Source organism: Fopius arisanus, unplaced genomic scaffold (genome assembly GCF_000806365.1).
Source record: "Fopius arisanus strain USDA-PBARC FA_bdor unplaced genomic scaffold, ASM80636v1 scaffold00049, whole genome shotgun sequence".
NCBI lineage: Eukaryota > Metazoa > Arthropoda > Insecta > Hymenoptera > Braconidae > Fopius > Fopius arisanus.
The window spans coordinates 19,867-40,270 of record NW_011887788.1 but is presented as its reverse complement, the minus strand read 5'-3'; the positions used below and the strand labels follow the sequence as shown (position 1 = coordinate 40,270).

The window sequence follows — 20,404 nt, the reverse complement described above, 5'->3', positions numbered from 1 at the left end:
CCTCATCGAATTTGTCGATCTTAAACATTTTTGGTGAGGATTCATGCTCACTTATTGTTAGTAAAACAAACCCGTCGAAGTTTTTCGAGGAAGAAGGTGCCAAGGAAGGCCAAACTGACAATTTCCAGCCATGGGAAGACAAGTGAAAATATTTAGTGATTACGGGCACATGTGATAATAACTGTATGGAACAGTAATGGACATTTTTTTACAATATCTCGGTGGTTTTCTTGGAGTGAAACAATGGACATTAAAACACCGATAAACTGTGATAAGTTACTCACATAATGTGTAACACAAAAGATATTTTTTTACATTTTTCAAGCTGTGATTTTTTAAATGACAAATATAGTTTATAGAATTCTTTTTTTGATATTACGGAAACACAAATATGTTAGAAATAGAATTAACTTTGCCAATAGCAACCAAAGAATGGACCCGGTTGAGTAAATCGACAGTTGTAACACGGTGCAGCTATCCCATTCCTGTATGTATGGATGAGGGTCGGAATCATTATATCAATTAGATAATATCCAGAAGCAAGTAAAAACATTAATAGAAACACTTGTATCAGTATTTCCTTCCAATACAATCTAGAAGAAAAATTACCCGGAATTATTGTAAAGAAATAGTAATAAATGAACAGGCATTATTTTCTAAATTTGAAGAGAACTCACTTATTTAGATGTATTTGCCCTTCTTCCAGTTTACCCATATCATCTTTCAGAAGATGAATCCTAATCCCTTTAGCATAATTCTCGATATATCTCTGCCAATTGATCGATTCAACATCGAATAAAAAATGGTTTTTGTCATTGTTACTCAATTCGTTGCTGAGTTCTCTGACGTTATAATCATTGATGGCGAATTTTCGATGGAGAAATGGAAAGAACGACTTCCAAACTCGATCTGCTGATTGCTGCAGGCGGAACATCGTGAAATCTCCAGCAATTAAAAGGTAAGTATACGTTAACAGATTTTGAATAGCCATAATAATTGCATACACGTAATAATAATTTGTAAATATCGTGTATGGATATCGTAAGATTTTTCTAGAAGGATGACTCCTTGAATAAACGTTACACTCCTCCAGGAATCGCCGGCAGGAGATTGGATTGCATTTTTCTGATCCATAATTGTAAATTTTTGTTTCACTGCTCTTTTCGACTGCAGTCTTCCAAGCACTGCAAATTACCAAATTTACGACGAAATCAGAAGGAACTAAATCAATAGCGTATTCTGTGGGGATGAACAAGCATCTGCAAAAGAAAATTGGATAAAAAAATTGGTGTTATCAATAATTTTGAGTTAAAAAGTCAAAAAGAGATATTGTGAGAATTTTGTAGTTATGGATGTGCAAAATTATAAGATTAGTTGTACCTTGTAACACCGATTGCATTATTGATGATTATCGTCGTGGGGTTAGAATAATCATCAATCCACCCTGGAATCGGTTCCCTGATTATTGACAAAATAATTGATGGACGAACAATGCTAACAGACAGTGCACCCTTTTGCTGATTAATAACTACTTCGGTAATAGCTTGTGAAAATGAATGCGCGTCCGGCCATTTATTCACCGAATCATTCGGAATTAATTTCATTAACTCTTCTTCATTCATCAATTCATAAGCGTTAATTCCATTAAGACATGGAATTCTGGGGAGACGTTCCTCGATGTTTTGGTTATAACCAGTAGAGTATAAAGTTGATACATACACGAACGCCTTTTACAAAATAAAATCATATTAATACTCGCTCCATCTTTACGGAGTAAACAAGATGGATTATCGGTACTGCATATTCACTTCGATCTTTTTCATTCGTTGGCACAATTTTAGAAGACGGAGAGTTCCAAAAACGTTATTGGATAGAGATTGCTTCAATGTTGCATTTGACTTTGATACGGATGCGCAATGAAATACCATAGAGACATTATTTATTAATGTTTCTTCGACAGCCTTGTTCAGGCCTAGGCTTGGTTCATTCAAATCTCCATCAACTACTACGATTTTAGAAAAGATTCCTGAGTTTTCTGCACGCAATTCACTGAAGAGCTGTGGTAATTAAAAAATTAAAACTGCAGTCTCTCAAATTTTTATTCAAATTAATTCTTCACTGATACATACTGCAATATTCAACCACTCGGCTGTCCTCTCTGGTATGGGTTTCAACAAGATGTAAATGGTGTCAATTCCAGAGCATGAACGCAAAAGCTTTTCTATCAGAATTTTTCCTAGACTCTCATCACCTCCAGTAATAAAGATCGATTTATTTTCGTAAAAATGGGATACTATTCCTCGATTCACAGGCATTTTTAAATCGTTGGAAATCGAGAGCTAGAACCTGTGTTAGAACCTGACTATTGTCATGGCAATCTTACATTGTGGCTTTATATAGTCTCTGGAAAGTCAATTTGTGTGGAAATAATTATTAACATCTTCACATGCAATATATCTTGCTACCAAAAAAAAGCTATAAAGTACATAGTGCGTACAGTGGAACTCAGTGAATAATTCATACATTGACATTAGTTTTTTTATTGAAAACGGAAAAACTTTGTGCACGTAGAAAGGGAATCAGTAGTTTTGATCATGAATTTTTTCCACTCCAACATAAAATTAATGCGATTCAACTTTTGCTTACATTTACTGCGATTACTATTAACTTACAAAGCAACACGAAATATAATATTAGAATGCTCTCAAAGTGAAGTGATGTTGAATAAAGTTATCATGAATTTTAAAAGTTCGAGTGACGTATCGATTTGAACCTCAATATTCGCTCAGTATGAATTTTTCAACCATCAATGATCACGGCTATTCGAAATAGCCGCCTAATTTTCCTCTCAGCAAAAGAAGCATGCATTTGAAAAGGCGAATATCATCAACGTCTCTTGGCTAGGTTAATTTAAAAATACTTGTCTGGCGCCATCTATCATAATTTTCTCTCCAACGCAATCTCTTGTTGGTGTCTAGATTCTGCTAGACCCCCACCGAATTCGCTCCCTTCCTCTGAAAATTCCCCAGATTCTTGTGGTTTTAGTCCTGAGCTAACGCTAGCAAGTCTCATTACCACTCATTACCTTCCCCTCAAACAGTACACGGCGTCCACGCCATCGAGCATCAACAACGGAAAATTTCAATCGTCATCACCTCCAACTGAAAAACCCCCAAAAACAAATCCTAGAAATGAAATTCAGTGAATTACCCAATTACCCAACCGCGACCTAAATCAGTGATAAGTGTTTGCGAGTAATTGTCAGAAAGAAATAGAAATGCAAGTGGCCATGAGATAGTAATCCTCCAATCTACGACGAATAAGTGTATAATTTTTTTTTTTGTATTGAATTACGTAAAGTAGATTCTAAGAGACTCGATAACGAATTACGTTTTGATAGTGAATATCGTGAAGATTGGAATATATTGACAGATAAAAGAAAATAATCCAGACAATTGACAACATGTGGCAGCAATCGAGTGGAGCTGATGCGTCAGGAAAAAACATGTACAGTGGAAAGCAGGATGAAGATTCCGGAATAGTTGACTCTGGTTTTCTCTCAGGGCCTATTCCAGTATCGAGTGATATCAGTGAGGATATCAGTGGTGATATTGAGCCACCGAGGGTGGAGGACGAGCCTCAGAAATTGGTTGGAGAAGTTGAAAACGAGGGATCATCCATGAGAGTCGACAGTGGTGTTGATCTTGGTCTGAGTGAGAGTCTCAGTCAGTTGAGTATAAAAAATGTCAAGTTGAATCAACTTGGGGGGCGAGAAAGGACCGATAGTATTCAGCCTGAACCCATCCTGGAGCCAATTGTCGTCGAGGTCGAGGAGAAACAACACAGACATGAGGAAGAGGAACACATCGAGCCCTGGCAGCTGTATTATATCCAAGATAGCGATGGGGATACGTAAGTTTTTTTTATTTATCCGAATTCTCCATAGCCTTTTTCAATCAATGGGTATTTTTATAATTTATTTTGTCTTTCAACAGTCAACTCCACATTGCGATAATCCAGGGCTTCTTGGAGGCAGCAGCCTTCAGTCTGATAAAAATGGTGCCACATCCGTGTCTCTTAGACATCATCAACGACGATGGTCAGGCCCCATTACATCTTGCGGTATTAACTAAACAACCGAGAATCGTCAGACGCCTGATTCTTGGAGGTGCTGATCCCTCATTGAGAGACAGCAGGGGAAATACAGCACTCCATCTGGCTTGTGCTGCTAATGATCTAGCAGCTGCCAGGGCACTCACTGATTCATTGGCACCCATCGAACGCAATCATCTCGGTGTCCACAAAAAAATTCCAGCTTTACCCCAGAATTTGGAGCAAATCAACTATCAAGGTAATTTATCATTATCCATCAGTTATAATCATAGTGATTAGTAATAGGAAGGACAATTATTTTAATGAAGAATTGGAATGTTGAATTTTTTAATGATGACATCATAAATTCTTTCAATTGATTCGAGGGGAAAAATAAAGTCCGTTGAGTTTATCGGTGATTTGTCGGGAAATATCTCGGGAAATCAATTCGCGTTACAACCAATAGTGAATGGGCACTGTTTCATAGATAATTGAGTGGAATAAGTCAATGATACTGTCATGAAATTTATTGTGAGAGACATACGTTGGGAAATCCCAGGGTCGAGCTGACGAAATGCCTCAATGAGAAAACTGTACGATAAATTTTTTATCTATGGGTTCATCACACCCGATTAAATACACATTTTCGATGTTTATGTTTCGGGATAGTTGCCTCAATAATCGATAATAAATTAGAATTATCGCCGATCTATTTTTGCCATACTCATGGACAATGGAATTTCCGTAACACGTCATCAAGGGGATCGGGTATTTACCCGGAAATGAAATAAAGTCATTAGCTTAAGGAGAAAGAATCTTGAGTCATTGGTAATTGGGAATTTGGAGAGGATTACCTTATCAGTGGGTTGATAAGGGTGACAAGGTAATTTTGGAGTATCTCGTGGTGAAAACATCGATACGGATTTCTTTCATGTTTATTCGCGCGAAATTGATACATCTTTTTTATTTCGCAAGTACACAGGTCACTTGAGGCTATTGTGATTAGCAATGAGACATGTAAGACAGGATTTATTAAAAGATGTAGCTAAAATAGTTGTTCTTCATGAAATTCAACGGTTTCTCGGTTTGTTACCAACGGAAGTATAACTCCAACGAAAGCCTGGGGTTTTTACGCACCGAAAAAAAAAGTCTTCAATGTTTTCGGTGGGAAATCCCAGAATTTCGCACTCGCCTTCCAACGATCGACCTCAATTTCACCCTAGACCTTCTCTCTACATTTTTTTCCTTACGTAAACACTACTCGTGTCAAGAAGACCATTAATCATATATTGATGGCATCGTTTTTTCACTCGATGTGCATTATTTTTCCCTTGAAATTTCCATAAAAATTTTAACTCAAACTCTAAAAACCGAGAGAAAGTCGAAGAATTTCTTCAAAATCGATTTATCTAAAAATCTGCTATCCACTCGTATTAAAAATTATTGGGTAAAATTAGAAATTGGAAATTCCCCATTATTAGAGAGTGAGAAAGTTGTTGGAATTCCCCATCTTCAAATATTGGTCATGGAAAGTTATCTTTGAGCCAAGGTACAGTGATAATGTCGAGTGAAAATCACAGGTCTTACCCAAATGCGTGGGTTTTCCCCGAGGGAATTGTTACGATTCATATCCCCTCCTGAGATTATTCTTCTTCAATCTCAAATACCCTCGGGCATGCCAACAACAATATCCCATTGTATTCAATCCAAAATCGATTAAAAAGAATTTCATTGCAATAATAGAAAGTACAGATAGTGAACTATTAAATGGAAATCAAATTCTCACACGATAACGATCAATTATTAATTATATACTGTTAATATTGATTAATCATTACTAATTTGTATGCCATAATTATAAAAAAAAATCAAAATGCAGTGGTAATTGGGAAAATTGTAAAATACACTTTTGGAGTGACATTGAATATTAATGCGTTTTTAATTGAAATAGCATTTGCTTTGGACATAGAGCTGTGTAATAATGTCCCGTAGTTGGGAAAACACGCAAGGCTATATCCGATGAGGAATTTCTCAAAGCAGTCGCACGACGGACTGGGATTTCCCCACGATAGAAAGAATGGCATTCGCACATTTTATATTCATTCCATCTGACTATTCCAATTTGTGGGCGGATAAACCTTCAATTTTCGAGAGGATTTTAAAACTCCATCATAAATTAGATATATTATTGGAAGATATTAATATTCTATCAATCGATCTCCAATCGGTCTGGAATTTCATTGAGATTTTTCTCCTGCTTGAGAATACAATTCAACTCGAATTAAATTTGTAAAAATTTCATTGAAATTATTGGAAGGGAATGTATGTGGTGAATTAAATTGAGATTTGAAATTTTTCTGGTATTGATAGATCGAAATATCTTCGGGATTTATTGAGTGAATGATAAATAAAATATGACGACTGGTTTCACGCAAATCCTAAATTTATGTCCAACAACAACGGCATATTACATCACATACGTGTCGCAGACACATGTTTTTGATTGTTTTTTTTAAATACCTGGGGTTATTTGCGCCTGCACTCATCTCTGGGGAAAGCCCGAGAATGGCGTAGGCTCTGAGGGACTGATTTCTCACAATAAATATCATTTGATTGCCATGATTACGATGACATGTCAATAATTTTTTCACTGGCAAATCTACGTAGAATCTCTTGATGACTCGACATGGAATAATCCATGCAGATGAATTTTTATCAATCGGTTATCGAAATCTATCGATATTTCGCTATTCGAAATGCCTCACCGATGGACGAGGAAATAACCCGGACTAGTGCCAGAATTTATACTTAGAAAATTACTTTGAGCTTGGCTATCCTAGTTTGGAACCTGGGAGACCAGCCAAGTCTCGGCCAATGATTCACTGTTGCTTCCTACTTGCGTCTGTAATCGCTGGAGGCATGTACCATTTTATTTTGTACATAAATAAACTGGGTAAAAATGGAGGACTGACATTCATACTTATTTTCGAATTAAATCAGGTGGTGAATGTCGCGTTAATAGACTTCATGTTTTGACTCCATACTTATCAAGATAAATTTCAACAAAAAATAAATTATTTGTCTCCATATATTTGTAATGAATTGGAAAAATAGAGAAATGAAAATATCAGCTTGAGGATTCAGTGCGAATAAATGTTAATAAATCTCACTCACAACTTTCTTTTCTTCTCTTCTGAAACGATTCGTTAGTGAAATGTAATTTTTTATTTATTAACAGGAGAAACTTGCTTACACGTGGCAGCAGCGAAGAATCAGGTCGACCTAGTTCGTCTTCTTCTGAGACTGGGAGCAGATTTGGAGGCGAGGGAAGGACTCTCCGGCAAAACAGCATTACACATTGCTATTGAAAATGGCTGTCACTCAGTCGTATCATTTCTCCTGAGAGAATGCAGACCCTGTCTTGATGCCGAAAATTATGCTGGACTGACTGCTTATCAGATTGCAATCTGTCTTGACAGCCAACTCGCCACTGATCTAGTTAAACTCGGTGCAACCCCTGAACCTCTCCCTGAATCCGACTCAGAAGGTAGTGAGGATTCAGCTGACGAGGACGACGTGTACCTGATGCCGAGACTAGGACCCAGAATTGGTGTCAGAGTCTGATTTTAGACAATTTCAAGTGCCGAATTGCGGAGGACTCCTTTATGCTTGCATGAATTTTTTTCTGAGATCATATTCTTGGATCTTTAACTGGAATTGAATGAAAAATAGATATCCTTGCAATTCAGGATTGATTCGTAGAAAATGAAAACACTCCAAACTTCTGGAAAAATAAACTATTTTCGTGTGAAGTTGTTAATGTAAATTTGAGGGAAACTTTTTCATATTTATTAATGACGAATTGTTGTAATAAATAGATTGTGCTCTAACATTTTGGGTGAGCACACGAAAGGTGAATATCTTTAAATTATTAACTTGTCTCATCGTTTGACTGGGATCCGTCCAGTTCCATCTTATATTGCGTTTATATTATTATTGATAATCTATACTCCAAATCGCCTGTTGGCCTCGAACAAGTGAACGGTCAAATCTAGAATAAGAGGTGTGTCATTTCGTGACGAGTTTGTGGAATGACTATTGCCAATTTAAATTGTACAAGCTTAATTGACCTGTTGAGGGAGTTTTAGGTTTAGATCAAGACAATTCTCATTATTCGTTCATAAAAGTTAATACACTCTGTACAATATCATCGTGCGAATATTGTTCAATCTCATCAGACATTGTATAAAATCATGTTGTATATGAAACTATTATTCATTTATGTAATTGAGTCGAGTAAGAATTACAGAATTGAAGATTATGGAGTAGATATGCATTTATCTTTTCGATTCTTCACGTCCTATTACATTTTCATTCTGGAAATTAAATAAATTTGGAAAAAAATTACGACAGTAACAATAATAACAAGTTCTAAGAGCATATTTTAAAAATAATTATTTATTCAATTGTTCATTTTTAACAAATATATTTTAAAAACTGATAGCGAATCCATAATTACCAATTAATTAATGACAATGATCATTTTCATTGTTATTATTCTCATTAATCATTATTAATTTAAAGGAAGTAGAGAAGACTCTCCAGAGTGTTGTTGGTTGGAGGTGTGTGGATAGATTGTGACACAAGAAAAGATAATTTATGTGCTAATTGCACAGGTGCTGGGACTCTCATCGTGGTGCTGCAGTTGTAGTAGACGTGAGTCATTTTGTAAGTGAGGATCTGAATCTTGTCTGGATTCAGAGACAGACTGTCATAAATGACACTATAGGACGTTGGGCTGACAGTTCCCTGTTTGACACCCTGTGATACCATAAAAAAATCATACTGCTGGGGATTAGTGATGACGTTATCTACCACTGTCCCAGGCTCAGGATTTCTTCCTTTGTAGAAAAGTCTTGTGTTAATTTTCTTGGTCACAACAATGTACCCCAGTTTGACAGGCATTACCTGCCCGTAGAATTTTGAAATTGCTTGCTTCACCTTCATCACCTCGTGCTCTACCACGAATGGAATTTGACCCTCACTGACACCATCTCTGTACACGAGGATACTAGATGGCAAGGCACCATTATTAGCCTCTCTGTACTTCTGGAGAGCCTTGGCCATGCTGGCAGACAAGTGGTCGCAGAGTTCCTCTCCAGATGTGTGGGCTGAGACTGTCGAGAAATATCGAGACAGCTTTTTATCCAAAGAAGCCACCAGGGCACCTTAAAGAATCATAACAATTGCAATATTTTTTAGAAATCTGAAAAAATAATTAGAGTACAGGAATATTTTAGAAATTATTGAGTTTTACCGAAGTCTATGCCTTTTTTATTAATATCGTGACACACATCGTACCCCACGACCATCAGGCCACTGAGAGGAATATGAATGGTCCAGGGTATTCCCCCGATCTTGCAGTTCATCTGAATGGCGATTTTCATGGCAATGGACATAATCTCCTTGGCTCTGAGACACCGAGCAGTGATGACTTGGCTGGGGACTGGACGATCAATACAGAGTTTTTTCTTGATTGCTGAATACGTGTCAGCGCGATTTTTCGCGAGAATGCACATGATCATCTGGGGGTTGGCTTTGCTCATGATCCTCTCGAGGCACTCGGTGTACGATTCACATCGTTCCCTGCGAATCTCGAAGTACTGGGGCTCACTTATTTGGAAGTTCGTGGCTGATCGAATAATTGATATGAAGCTCTAAACACATATTTATAAAATTGATGAAAAAACCTAGAAAATTATTTGTAAAGTCCATAATAGAAAGAATTTTATTCACCTTAGCCTCCTGGATAAGTCTCTCTGGCACCACGACGACCCAGTCCTTCAATGTCATTGTCATATACAAGCCCTTATCTTTGCTGCTTTTTGTCCAATCACCATTGCCTCCAACTTCGACTTGCCTATCATTACCAAAGTGCAATTTCTCTGGGAGCAGTTTTCTTGCGTGAACTTCCACGAGTTTAGTATCGAGTTTCAAGTTCCAGTTGTTGAACTCCTCTTGAATCGTGGTTTCACCGAGCATTCGACGATTGAATGCCAAGAGTTTGTCGATACGTCTGTGAGGATTTACTCTGGTATGCATGGCCAGGGCTGACATCAGACGAAAGTCACTCCTCATCTCGTCAGTGAGGCCTAGAGTAAATTATAATAAGGCAATTTCTTGGCGAATCTGTCAATAAATTAATTATAATTATTGGTGAAAAATAGATTTACCTGTGGCTCTGCACAATTCAGGAACCAAATAAATAATATCGTTCTTTCCAGCACGACGATCACGAGCTGAGGATCGACTGACGAAGAGCGGCTGATTTTTCACTGTGATCACAATTCCGTATTTATTTTTATAATAATCCATGTAACGAATTGTCTCCCCTTTGCTCTGGAAGGTTCCCATAGGACTTTCATTAAAATCCACGTCATCGATACGATAAGTGTTATTGTTGTAACCAGTTAAGACTGTGACTCCAATCACTTCTGACTTGAAGACGTTCTGGTAATCGTAAGGATTCTCTGTTTTCACTCTCTCCAGGATGTGGAGGAGTGTCTCCTGTCTCATTACTTTATGATTTATCTCGACGCACATCAGAATATCAGACTCATGCTGACGAATCGAGGTGATATACCCAGGCCACAACTCGAGTTTGTATTCTTTGATTTCAATCTGTAAAAAAATATTTTTAACAGTCAAATGATTTGAATAATTTAATTCAAGAAGAGCCGAGGAATTACATACTTTAGAGTTTGCATCGAAATAATTTCTTCCAACCAGCTGGAGGTTCAGCAATTCCAGGCACTTTCTGGTCAAAATATTGTAGAATTGGAGATAGTGAGGATCACCCTTGACAAGTTCACCAACGGATCTGATGGTGATGCAGATTTTTGCTGCGTCCTGTTGGCGTATTGCCGTCAGTTCCAAATTCTAGATGAAAAAAATTGATGCCATTCAATAATTTAATGGAAATATTGATTAAGAAAAATTGGGACAATCAGTTAAAATATGAATGAGAAATAAATTCACCTCTTGAGCTGTTAAATTGTGAGTTGTGTAGAGCACTGTCCCATCAAAAATGTAGGACCCCAACTGCTTGGAACATTGACGCACAAGTCCTTTTTTAATATGAGTATTAGTCTCCTCAGGGTGGAAATCGACTCGGTACTGCTGCAGGCACCAATCCGGCTTTTCAATTACTTTGAAATAATTCGCCTCCAGGAGAATTCCCTGTCCAGAAGATCCCCTTTTGTTGCTGGCGACGTGTTGTGGACGAGTGTTAAGAATCTCAGGGATAAGAATTCGTCTTCCTCTTAGGGCACCTCTGCCCAAACCTGAGGTGGATTCTCCCCCCGGGATGAGGGGTTCTTCCAGAGGAGGCTGAGCCTGAAAAGGTCCTGGAAGTTTTGCTGTGTCACGCACAGAACGTTCTACATTCTGTAAATAATGAGGTATTTTTACAATATTTTTATAGAATTGAATTTGAGAAAAAATTGAGGATTTCAATGAGAGGAATGTATTCAACCTGAGGAGGTGTTTGTGGAGGCACATCTGCTGTTGATGATTTTGGTAGAGCTATTTTCGCTAGAAGACCTGCAATTCCTCGAGCTTGACCTCGATTTCTTCCCATTAATGCCTCCTCCATTGATATATTATGTATTCTGATGAAACAAGCTCCAGGGATAATAGTTAATATTTTATAAATGATTTGAAGAGTAATCTGCTTCCTCTGAAGTTCCAAGCAGCTATAACGCTTTCAGAACAAAGAAGAAGAACACAAAAGAGATTTGAGATATTTCTGAGACCTTTGATTGGTCAGGGGAAAACTACCCCTCAATAATAATTTATTCTTGGAATTTTCAAATCAGGGGGAGGTAAAAACAACAATTCTCGAGAAAAATGAATTTATAAAAAAGTTGTGACTGTTCGATTTTTTCAATGAAACAATTGTCTATAATTTCAGGAAAAATTTTATTTATTGAATATTTCAAAGTCTAAAACTAGAAAGTACAGTAATAATTTTTTATAAATGCAAATCAGTATTTATTCATCCTTTTTTGAATCAAATATTACAGAGAGATTTCATTTGATCACGTTGGTAGCATGGGTACATACAGGAGGATAAACAGCTACAAGTTTCTTCGTAGTATTTCACCACAAAAACTTAATTTGTTCACGAAAATTGTATTTCTTTGTTTCATCGATAGTTCTGTTAATTAGATAACAAATCATTTTGACCAAATCATTAATAACATGAAGGTGATCGTCAAAAGTGAGTGTTTTTAATTAAATTTCATCGTTAAAAGGTTCTCCTAACCAACAAAAATAGTTGCTAAAGATAAAATGATTGTTGTACATCGTAAATCTATTTTATTTATTCAATTATTTATATTTCTAAGGCTGGACAGGCGTTGCAACTTGGAGATGGATTGCTAATGATGACAATTGTGGAATTTGTCGAATGCCATTTGACGCCAGCTGTCCGGACTGCAAGACTCCTGGTGATGATTGTCCTTTAGGTAGGTAATTCAAATTAACGACAAAATTAAATTACCCTCCAATAAAATAACTCCTCAAACATTCTATGATTCAATTCAAATGAAGGGAATATTAATTAAATAAATTGCTCTCGTACATTCTATTACCGAAATATATTAATGTCAGTTTGTAGATAAATGAATAAGTGGAAATTAATAACAATTAGAAATGATTGACAAAAAAATTTAGAATGCAATTAGAAGGAGAATCTAGTGGACGAAATGACTGAATGGCAGAAATGATGACCTGCGCATTTCTCTGTAGAATATCGATCGGTTGAGTCATACGACAATACCAAATTCCAAAATCCACGCTTTCCTAGTACTACTTCGAAAACAGATCTGTACAAGTCAAAAATCAGTCAACTAAATGAATTAAAATGTATTTACAGTTTGGGGTCAGTGCTCTCACTGTTTTCACATTCACTGCATCATGAAGTGGCTTCACTCCCAGCAAACCAGCAGTTTGTGCCCAATGTGTCGTCAAGAATGGAAGTTTAAAGAATAATAAGAAGACATCGCACGGGCTTCCCTCAGTTGTCAGCACTCAGTTTATCAAAGGTAAGAATTCACAATTAATTCGATTCAAAGGCTATCCGCGAGACATTCGACAGAAAAAAAATGAAATTTAATAAACCAGTTCCAACAAAACAAATATCCAGAATGCAGTGAAACAAGTACTCGCGTTACTCTTCATACCGTGTATTTCTGCTCGATGTTGCGTGACGAGCTAATCAACAAAATAAATGTGTGCATTTGAAATAGTTGAATTTTAAAGTGACATACCAAGGCAGTGATCAAAGCAGGTGTGATTAATTCAGTCATAAATTAATAAACGAATGCCAATATCCGAGGTCATAGCTGTTTATTGAATCATATATTATGAGCAAGAATATTGCGAGAATATTTTCAATAAACTCAATTTGCCAAATTTTTCAAATTTATATAGAAATCAAAATAATTTCGGCTATCTCTCGAAAAAATTATTGAGACTCTGAGTTGAAACGAATTAAAAAAATCATCTCATCTCAATTAATTCTCCATGGTCAAAATCTTCATTAATAATTCCGGCAATTGATCAATTACCCTCTGATAACGAAATAAATCAGGCTGTGGGGGTCCGTGTGATGCCACGTCCCTGATCCCAAGCAATCCCAAGAACAAGAATACTGAAGAATACTCCCGAGTGCTCCCCCACTCTCGTCTCCATCTCTCTCTTTTTTTTTTTAATTTTCTGTGGTCAGCAACTCTCACGCGATACTACGGTATCGTGATCACCCATACCAAGTGCATCCGACAAAACCACAGCGCCGATACTAGAATATGTGAGACACCAGGCCTCACCGACACATCTGGAAAGGCTACCTGACAGAGACACCCTCCCTTCCACCTGACAATATCCTCAAGTAATCTCCCTGCAAGAGTGAGACAGTAAATCTACCTACACTCAAAGACCCAGCTGTGTGTTAAAGTCACGTGGGTAAAACCAAACGCGAAGGATGTTTGCGGGATTGCAGAGTCAGTCCAATCCCCAGTTCGTTGTTGGCTGTACAGCCGATAGCTAATACCATAAAAAAATAATCTCCCACATTAAAATAGATAAACCCTAGCTGCCACGATCTAAATCCTCGTAATCACAATTCCCCAACAGCTCGAATGATGATTAGATGATTAGGTCATGAACTCGCGTGCTCCATTCCTCGATATCACGAGTGATTAGCGACAATTGTGTAGACAAGCTAGAGAAACTCGAAACTATGGTGCCTCCAACAAGTGGCTTCTGTCCTTTGTCCCCTCCCTCAAGTGCATCAACTCGTGAATTATGTAATGGTTGTTTGTGCGTACGTAATTGACCTTGGGATTTGAGTCCGTAAGACATGAGTAAGATCTGTCAAGTTCAATTGGTCATCGGATAGACAAGTGAAATCACCGATGCAGCTGGCAGCGACTCACAGGCCTCATCCACCCCCTGTACCACCAAGACCCAGCAGACAGGTGGTTGCTGAGGCATTAAAACGCACCCCAAGACTACCCTGTCCAACACGACAAGCACCACCACCACCCAATACAAAACCCTGGCGTCCTGGTGACAAAACTGATAATAACGTGTCAGCTGGTCGTACTGTTATTTACGAATCGTCGAGGATAACGAAAGATCAACCAACAAAGTGCAACGAACGCACGAGTGACCCGGAGAAAACACAAGAATGTCGTGGCAGGAGTGAAAGGATTGTAAATCATCGGGAAAGGCAACAACAACTCACTGAACTGATCGTTAACGGCAATGAAAATTCAGTCAGGTTTGGAATCAAAGAGGAAGCCACGGGAATTCATTCAGACCGGAAGGATTCTGCTTCAGATGTTTTTGCCAGGGTTCAAGGTACTGAGGATAATGCCGAGGGTAATGAACAAGTGTGTGAAGATTTTGATGTAATTAAGAAGAGCTTTGAGGTAAGGGGCAGTGGAACTGGGAGAAAGGACACGTCTCTTAGTTCCACTGGTATCAGGACAAAAGTACAAGTGAATGATAATGGTGATGAGATCGGTGGTGATAATTTGACACATGTTTTGGTGGGAAAGCCGAGGGAAAATTCGGTTGCTACGGTTGCTACGGTTGTCGTTGTTGAGGAACCAGAGCGGAAAGTAACTATCAATGAGGACAATAAAGACAATAAAGACAATAAAGACAGCAAAGACAGCAAAGATAATATACAGCATCAGGACTGGCTTGAGGCTGGTGTTCGTTATTCATCTACTAAAATTACACTAGCTGGGGACGACTCCCTCAGTGATCGTGGGAATGATTATGATAATTTTCAAGGAGATAAACTCGTCGATGCCCATAAAAATGATGAGGCCATCAAGATTAGTCTGGATTTTTCAAGGTATGATACTCTGGGGCTTTCTGAGAGAACTCGTCGCGTGTCTTGGGTCCATTTCAAGAACAATAGATAATTAGATCGAGTTTAACGCTATGCACTAGTTACGGTTTTTCGAGGGGGGACGCCGTGAAAGTCTTCGAGAGAGTCAGGAATTTATTTAGAAAATTAAAAATTATGGTATATTTGCAAAAATCGGTTGAATATCCTCTGGGGAATGAGATTTTTTCCGATTTTTGGAAATATCCGAGAGGCACTGAATATTGCACAAATAAAAATAGGATAATGCAAAAAAATTGAAAAGGTGAGAAAAAATATAGGGCACGATTAGTATGTTACCGTTGACACGGACGACTGACACCGATCTTATAATTTAGGTTATAGACCATAAATGATTTATTCCGACATTGTGCGTGAAAGTTAGAAAATATGTATTTATATTAAAAACGGTGAGATATTACGGTACTATATCATTAACGAAACGCGTATCGATATTCGTGTCGAAAACTATTGATTTCAGATTAATTGAATCATTAATCGTTTAACGGAAGTGTAAATAAATATTTTCAATGATTTTCAGTATACGTGAGAGAATAGCCATGTCGTCGCTTCAGGGTTTACCACCACTGCCTAGAAGTCTCAGTGGCTTCAATCTGAATGAGGTGAAGAGAGAAAATGAACCACCACCACCTCCACCAACGAGATCATCTAGTAAAACCCCAAAGGGTTGCAAAACTCCACAACAATCGAGTTCCAGGCCATCACCACCGAACAGACAACTCACGACTCTTGACACTCAACTTGCTATTCTCAGAAAGGAAATGGTGAGTTACGTAATTATTATCTAAGGATGACATTTCAACCACTGACGGCGGCTTAAAAATTTATCTGTCATTAATTTCCATTCCTAGAAATATAATTCTGCTTATTAAAATTTCCTATTCCTTCAAATCCTTCACCTCAATACCAAAAAATACGACTTGTAATACTTTTAGATTTTATAAACCCAAGAGGTCCATTTCATTATTTTATTTCATAATTACATTTGTCAATCGTGATTTTATTTTAAAAATTCAATGATATAATATTTTAAGGTGTGAGTTGTCAAAATTTGGGATATAATGCCTGAATTTGTAGCTTGATTCATTTGTATTTCATTTGTATTTTCAATGGTGAGTAAAATCGCAGGGGAAAGGAAAGAAAATCATTCGAATTACGGAGCGATCAATGAGTTTATGTGAAAGTGCAGAGGTATTACAAGTCGATCTAGAGTTTAGTGTGATGCAGTCGAAAGGACGCAACACAGGGCAAATCCTGAGGTACGAGACTACCACAATTTTACGCTCCCACGCTGTACATTTTCTCGAGAACGTGACCCCTTCTATTTATTCCTCCCTCCATTTACACTACCTTTCCCATTTTGCAGGTTTTTTTTCATTTTCACATTCTCCCCTCGTGGCATATCCCTTTAATCCCCTCAAAGCTCGTTCCCACAATCTGTCTGACTTCCAACACTAAAACAATCATCAGAACGTGTCATTAAAACCATTTGAAATATTGTAAAAAACTTCGTCATTCGTTCCAATATCATAAAAAATTTCATCATTCATTCAAAAATCAGATAAAATTTTCGTCATTCATTGAAATATTCATACCAATTTTCATTCAAGCAAAATCAAATATTTCATATCTAAATCCCGCGATAAAACCAGTAGATAACACTGAGTGTCGAGTTATTCTAAAAATGGATATTATCTGATAGTGAAATAAAATGTTTGCAGTTTGGATTGCGTCAGCTGGATTTGTCACTCCTGTCGCAGTTGTGGTCGCTGAACGAATCGATCCAGGAATTTCGTCACATTCTCCAGGAGCAGGAGGATAGGGCCCCCTCGTCCTCTCCAAGCAGTGAGGATGGTGAGGATGGGTATCATGGACATCCACCTCCTCCCCCGAGAAGGCCAGCACCTCTTCTCCATCACCACAGACCACCGAGACCACCGAGACCACTGAGACCACCACCAAGTGACGAATCACCATCCAGCGAGGAATATGGAGCAATTTGATGCCCTTGAATTCCAACGTGTCACCAATTTTTTTTTCTCATCGTTTGTACGTGTGTCGTTCCTCTCGAGTCCGTGTCACAACAACCTCAATGCCTTTTTCATTAATCCTTCGTCTGATCAATGAGTAATTACATGCAATTATTGTATTATAGTATAATTATCTCTTCCTTCATGATTTTTTATGGTTGTGCTTTCTTGTAATTTCGTCATTTTAATAGGAAAAATCACAAAAAAATATTCATTTTCCAAGTTTTCAAGAAAAAAAAATGGAAAATGCTGCATCAGACGAAGGATTAGTCATTATTAATTAATAACAGCGTGTTATGCTATTAGCAGACACTGATCTCAATCCGTCGCCAGAAAATGTCAAAATTATAGACAAATTAATGATTCCCCTAATGTCTGGGGGTTTATCTCGTAACGAAAGTATCATTCGAAAAATAATTTTCCTTATATTGACTTATTATCAAGTCGAATGGAATTGAGAGTTTATTTGGAGTGAGTGCTACGTATGCTCTAGGAAGCGTGTGATTTTTTTTATATGATGTATATTATTTGAATCCAACTGTGAAACTCATTTTCCCTGTATATTTTGTAAAACTTAGAGTAAGTCATGATAAAATATTAATTACGAGTACGACTGTTCAATAAAACTTAACTACTAAATTCATTTCGTATTTTCTGTTCTCAGGCACAAAAATTTTAGGATTTCCCCTGTACACGAGAATTTCCAATCAAAAAAATATCCAGAAATTATAATTTTTTATTTGTGCAATATTTAATTCAGTAATTTCCCCGGAAATCTACTTTATCATCTGTTACGAGAAATTACTCACGTGTTTTCAAAGTTTGGTTATGTCAATCAATAAACAAGTACTTGGAGTGTTCTAAAAATTTGAAGAGTTATCGAAAACGAAAAAGAATGTCCGAAACCGGAGAAATTGGCGGTAAATCCTCATTAAAGGGTTTGAAGAGGAAGAAAAAGCGTTCAGCAAATCAAATAGCGAAAAAACTGGCTCGCAGACGAGATCCAGGTCGAGGTAGTGAATTGGACTCTGAAAGTTATCAATACATGGTGCAAATAATGGAAGTCCTGCGAACAGATTTTTCAACTATGAACGACAAACCAATCTTTGTAAATAATGTATTCGAGCAGACAGTGGACCAGGAGGTGGATTTAGCAAAAAATCAAGTGGGCTCACTTGTCCTGGACACTCTAATGGGATTTGCGGATCTCCAAGTAATTGAAAGATTCACTAATGCCTTCAGTTCTTCCTTGAGGCCCATTTGCAGTGATAAATACGCCAGTCATGTCCTGGAGAGAATTATCCAGACATGTGCAGACAGGGGAAACCGAAATTTTGGGGATGACTCCAGTAAAAATAATTTGACAATCACAGAGGAAGAAATTCCTATATACAATAATTTATCTCTGAAACTCTGCAGATACGTTATAAATAATATAGAAGAGTTTATTTATGATACATATGCCAATCACATTTTGCGAACGTCAATTCGTTGCCTCGGGGGATTAATAGATAGAGAGGATAATGACAAAAAGAAGAGGACGATGAAATTAGGGCCAAGAAGGAAAGTCACTCAGGAATTCACAGATTTGCTTATAGACTCGGGTAATCGACTGCTCCGATGGCCCCAATTTCTGGAATTGGGAAAGGACGAGTTGTCCTCAGGATTACTACAATCTTACATATCAACTCTGAAGGACGTTGAGCCCAAGTTGACATCTTCGATTATTAAAAAAATTATCTCTGAGTGTTTCAACGAGAACACTGAGTCTTTATCTAATATATTCGATACTGAAAGCTCCCTGCGGCTTTTAGAGTCGTGTCTGGCATCCGCTAGCACGAAAATGTACGGAAAAATATTTAAAAAATTGTTTTCTGGACGTTTAAAGGAATTATCGTTAATGCCAGGTGCTAACTTCAGTGTTCAGAGGCTGATGGATTACTGTCCCACGAAGGAACAATTTGAAGAGATCTTTGATGAGATCTCTGGACATTTTTTGGAGATTCTGGAGAGACAGAATACTGGAGTTTTGGCGAGTCTTGGGAATGCCTGTTGGAGGCTGCAGACAAAACAAGGGCCATTTGTTATTGTTGTTGCTAAGGGGTTGAAATGTGATGAGCCACAGGAGAGGCAATTACTGTTGGCACCTTTAATCGCCCGATTAGTTAATTATGAGCAGTTTGATGCTGCTAAGAGGTCTAATCGCAATATTCAGCTGCATCTTCATGGGAGTCTGATACTCCAGGCTATTCTTCAATTCAATAAACCAATTAAAATAGTTAATTCTTTGTTATCGCTGGAGGGAGAGGAGCTGGCGATGATGTTTAGCGATCCAAAGGGGAGCAGAATTCTCGATGTCTTCATGGATTCGAAATTCGTCGGGGAGAAGAGCAGGGATAAATTAGCGAAGCAACTCCAGGGATACTGGGTTACACTTGCATGTGGAATTCATGGATCCAGATGTCTCGACAAAATTTGGCAGCATTCCAAGGATAATCAGAGAATTCGTATTATGGAGGAACTAGCTGGTGCTGGGGAGGCGATGAATTCAACGAAAACTGGGAGAATTATTTCGGCGAAATTCAATGTTCCCCTTTTTGGAAAAAATAGGAAGGAGTGGAGTGAAACGAGGGGACAGGAGGAGAAGACCAGAGCACTTTTTGCCAGCATCATCAGTTCGACCAAGTGAAATTGGTCAAAATTTTTTTTTCTCTTCCCTTTTTATTTTTTATTGTAGAAATAGTGAATAAACGGAAGGCAGATTTTTATTGCTGCTTCGAGTCTATCTCGTTATTGA

At 37.7% G+C, this 20,404-nt stretch overlaps 6 protein-coding genes and 1 long non-coding RNA gene across 7 annotated transcripts; 4 read left to right on the top strand and 3 right to left on the bottom strand.

Moving 5' to 3' along the window:
• Nucleotides 1-297: 297 nt before the first annotated feature.
• On the bottom strand, nucleotides 298-2,352 carry LOC105267636 (putative fatty acyl-CoA reductase CG5065). Its single transcript, XM_011306623.1, has 5 exons — nucleotides 2,130-2,352; nucleotides 1,809-2,057; nucleotides 1,381-1,727; nucleotides 678-1,259; nucleotides 298-593 (listed from the first exon to the last, which is right to left on the bottom strand). Exons 1-5 carry the CDS (start codon nucleotides 2,313-2,315, stop codon nucleotides 407-409), a joined length of 1,551 nt encoding a protein of 516 aa, XP_011304925.1. The 5' UTR covers nucleotides 2,316-2,352; the 3' UTR covers nucleotides 298-406.
• A 687-nt stretch (nucleotides 2,353-3,039) lies between these two features.
• On the top strand, nucleotides 3,040-8,420 carry LOC105267637 (NF-kappa-B inhibitor cactus). Its single transcript, XM_011306624.1, has 3 exons — nucleotides 3,040-3,912; nucleotides 3,996-4,351; nucleotides 7,331-8,420. Exons 1-3 carry the CDS (start codon nucleotides 3,464-3,466, stop codon nucleotides 7,714-7,716), a joined length of 1,191 nt encoding a protein of 396 aa, XP_011304926.1. The 5' UTR covers nucleotides 3,040-3,463; the 3' UTR covers nucleotides 7,717-8,420.
• A 237-nt stretch (nucleotides 8,421-8,657) lies between these two features.
• Nucleotides 8,658-11,773, bottom strand: LOC105267737 (protein aubergine-like). Its single transcript, XM_011306802.1, has 7 exons — nucleotides 11,627-11,773; nucleotides 11,131-11,538; nucleotides 10,846-11,031; nucleotides 10,326-10,773; nucleotides 9,889-10,244; nucleotides 9,410-9,809; nucleotides 8,658-9,320 (listed from the first exon to the last, which is right to left on the bottom strand). Exons 1-7 carry the CDS (start codon nucleotides 11,744-11,746, stop codon nucleotides 8,671-8,673), a joined length of 2,568 nt encoding a protein of 855 aa, XP_011305104.1. The 5' UTR covers nucleotides 11,747-11,773; the 3' UTR covers nucleotides 8,658-8,670.
• A 347-nt stretch (nucleotides 11,774-12,120) lies between these two features.
• On the bottom strand, nucleotides 12,121-13,116 carry LOC105267632 (uncharacterized). Its single transcript, XR_892272.1, has 2 exons — nucleotides 13,029-13,116; nucleotides 12,121-12,614 (listed from the first exon to the last, which is right to left on the bottom strand). It is a non-coding gene; the product is annotated as an uncharacterized lncRNA (long non-coding RNA).
• lmgA (lemming A) lies at nucleotides 12,282-13,600 on the top strand. The gene is made up of 3 exons (XM_011306620.1): nucleotides 12,282-12,373; nucleotides 12,501-12,620; nucleotides 13,031-13,600. Exons 1-3 carry the CDS (start codon nucleotides 12,355-12,357, stop codon nucleotides 13,144-13,146), a joined length of 255 nt encoding a protein of 84 aa, XP_011304922.1. The 5' UTR covers nucleotides 12,282-12,354; the 3' UTR covers nucleotides 13,147-13,600.
• A 585-nt stretch (nucleotides 13,601-14,185) lies between these two features.
• Nucleotides 14,186-18,250, top strand: LOC105267634 (uncharacterized). Its single transcript, XM_011306621.1, has 3 exons — nucleotides 14,186-15,523; nucleotides 16,098-16,341; nucleotides 17,299-18,250. The coding sequence occupies exons 1-3, from the start codon at nucleotides 14,571-14,573 to the stop codon at nucleotides 17,578-17,580; spliced, it is 1,479 nt and encodes a 492-aa protein (XP_011304923.1). The 5' UTR covers nucleotides 14,186-14,570; the 3' UTR covers nucleotides 17,581-18,250.
• Nucleotides 18,251-18,432: 182 nt separating this feature from the next.
• Nucleotides 18,433-20,392, top strand: LOC105267631 (nucleolar protein 9). The gene has a single exon (XM_011306618.1). It carries the CDS (start codon nucleotides 18,503-18,505, stop codon nucleotides 20,294-20,296), a length of 1,794 nt encoding a protein of 597 aa, XP_011304920.1. The 5' UTR covers nucleotides 18,433-18,502; the 3' UTR covers nucleotides 20,297-20,392.
• The last annotated feature ends 12 nt before the right edge of the window (nucleotides 20,393-20,404 follow it).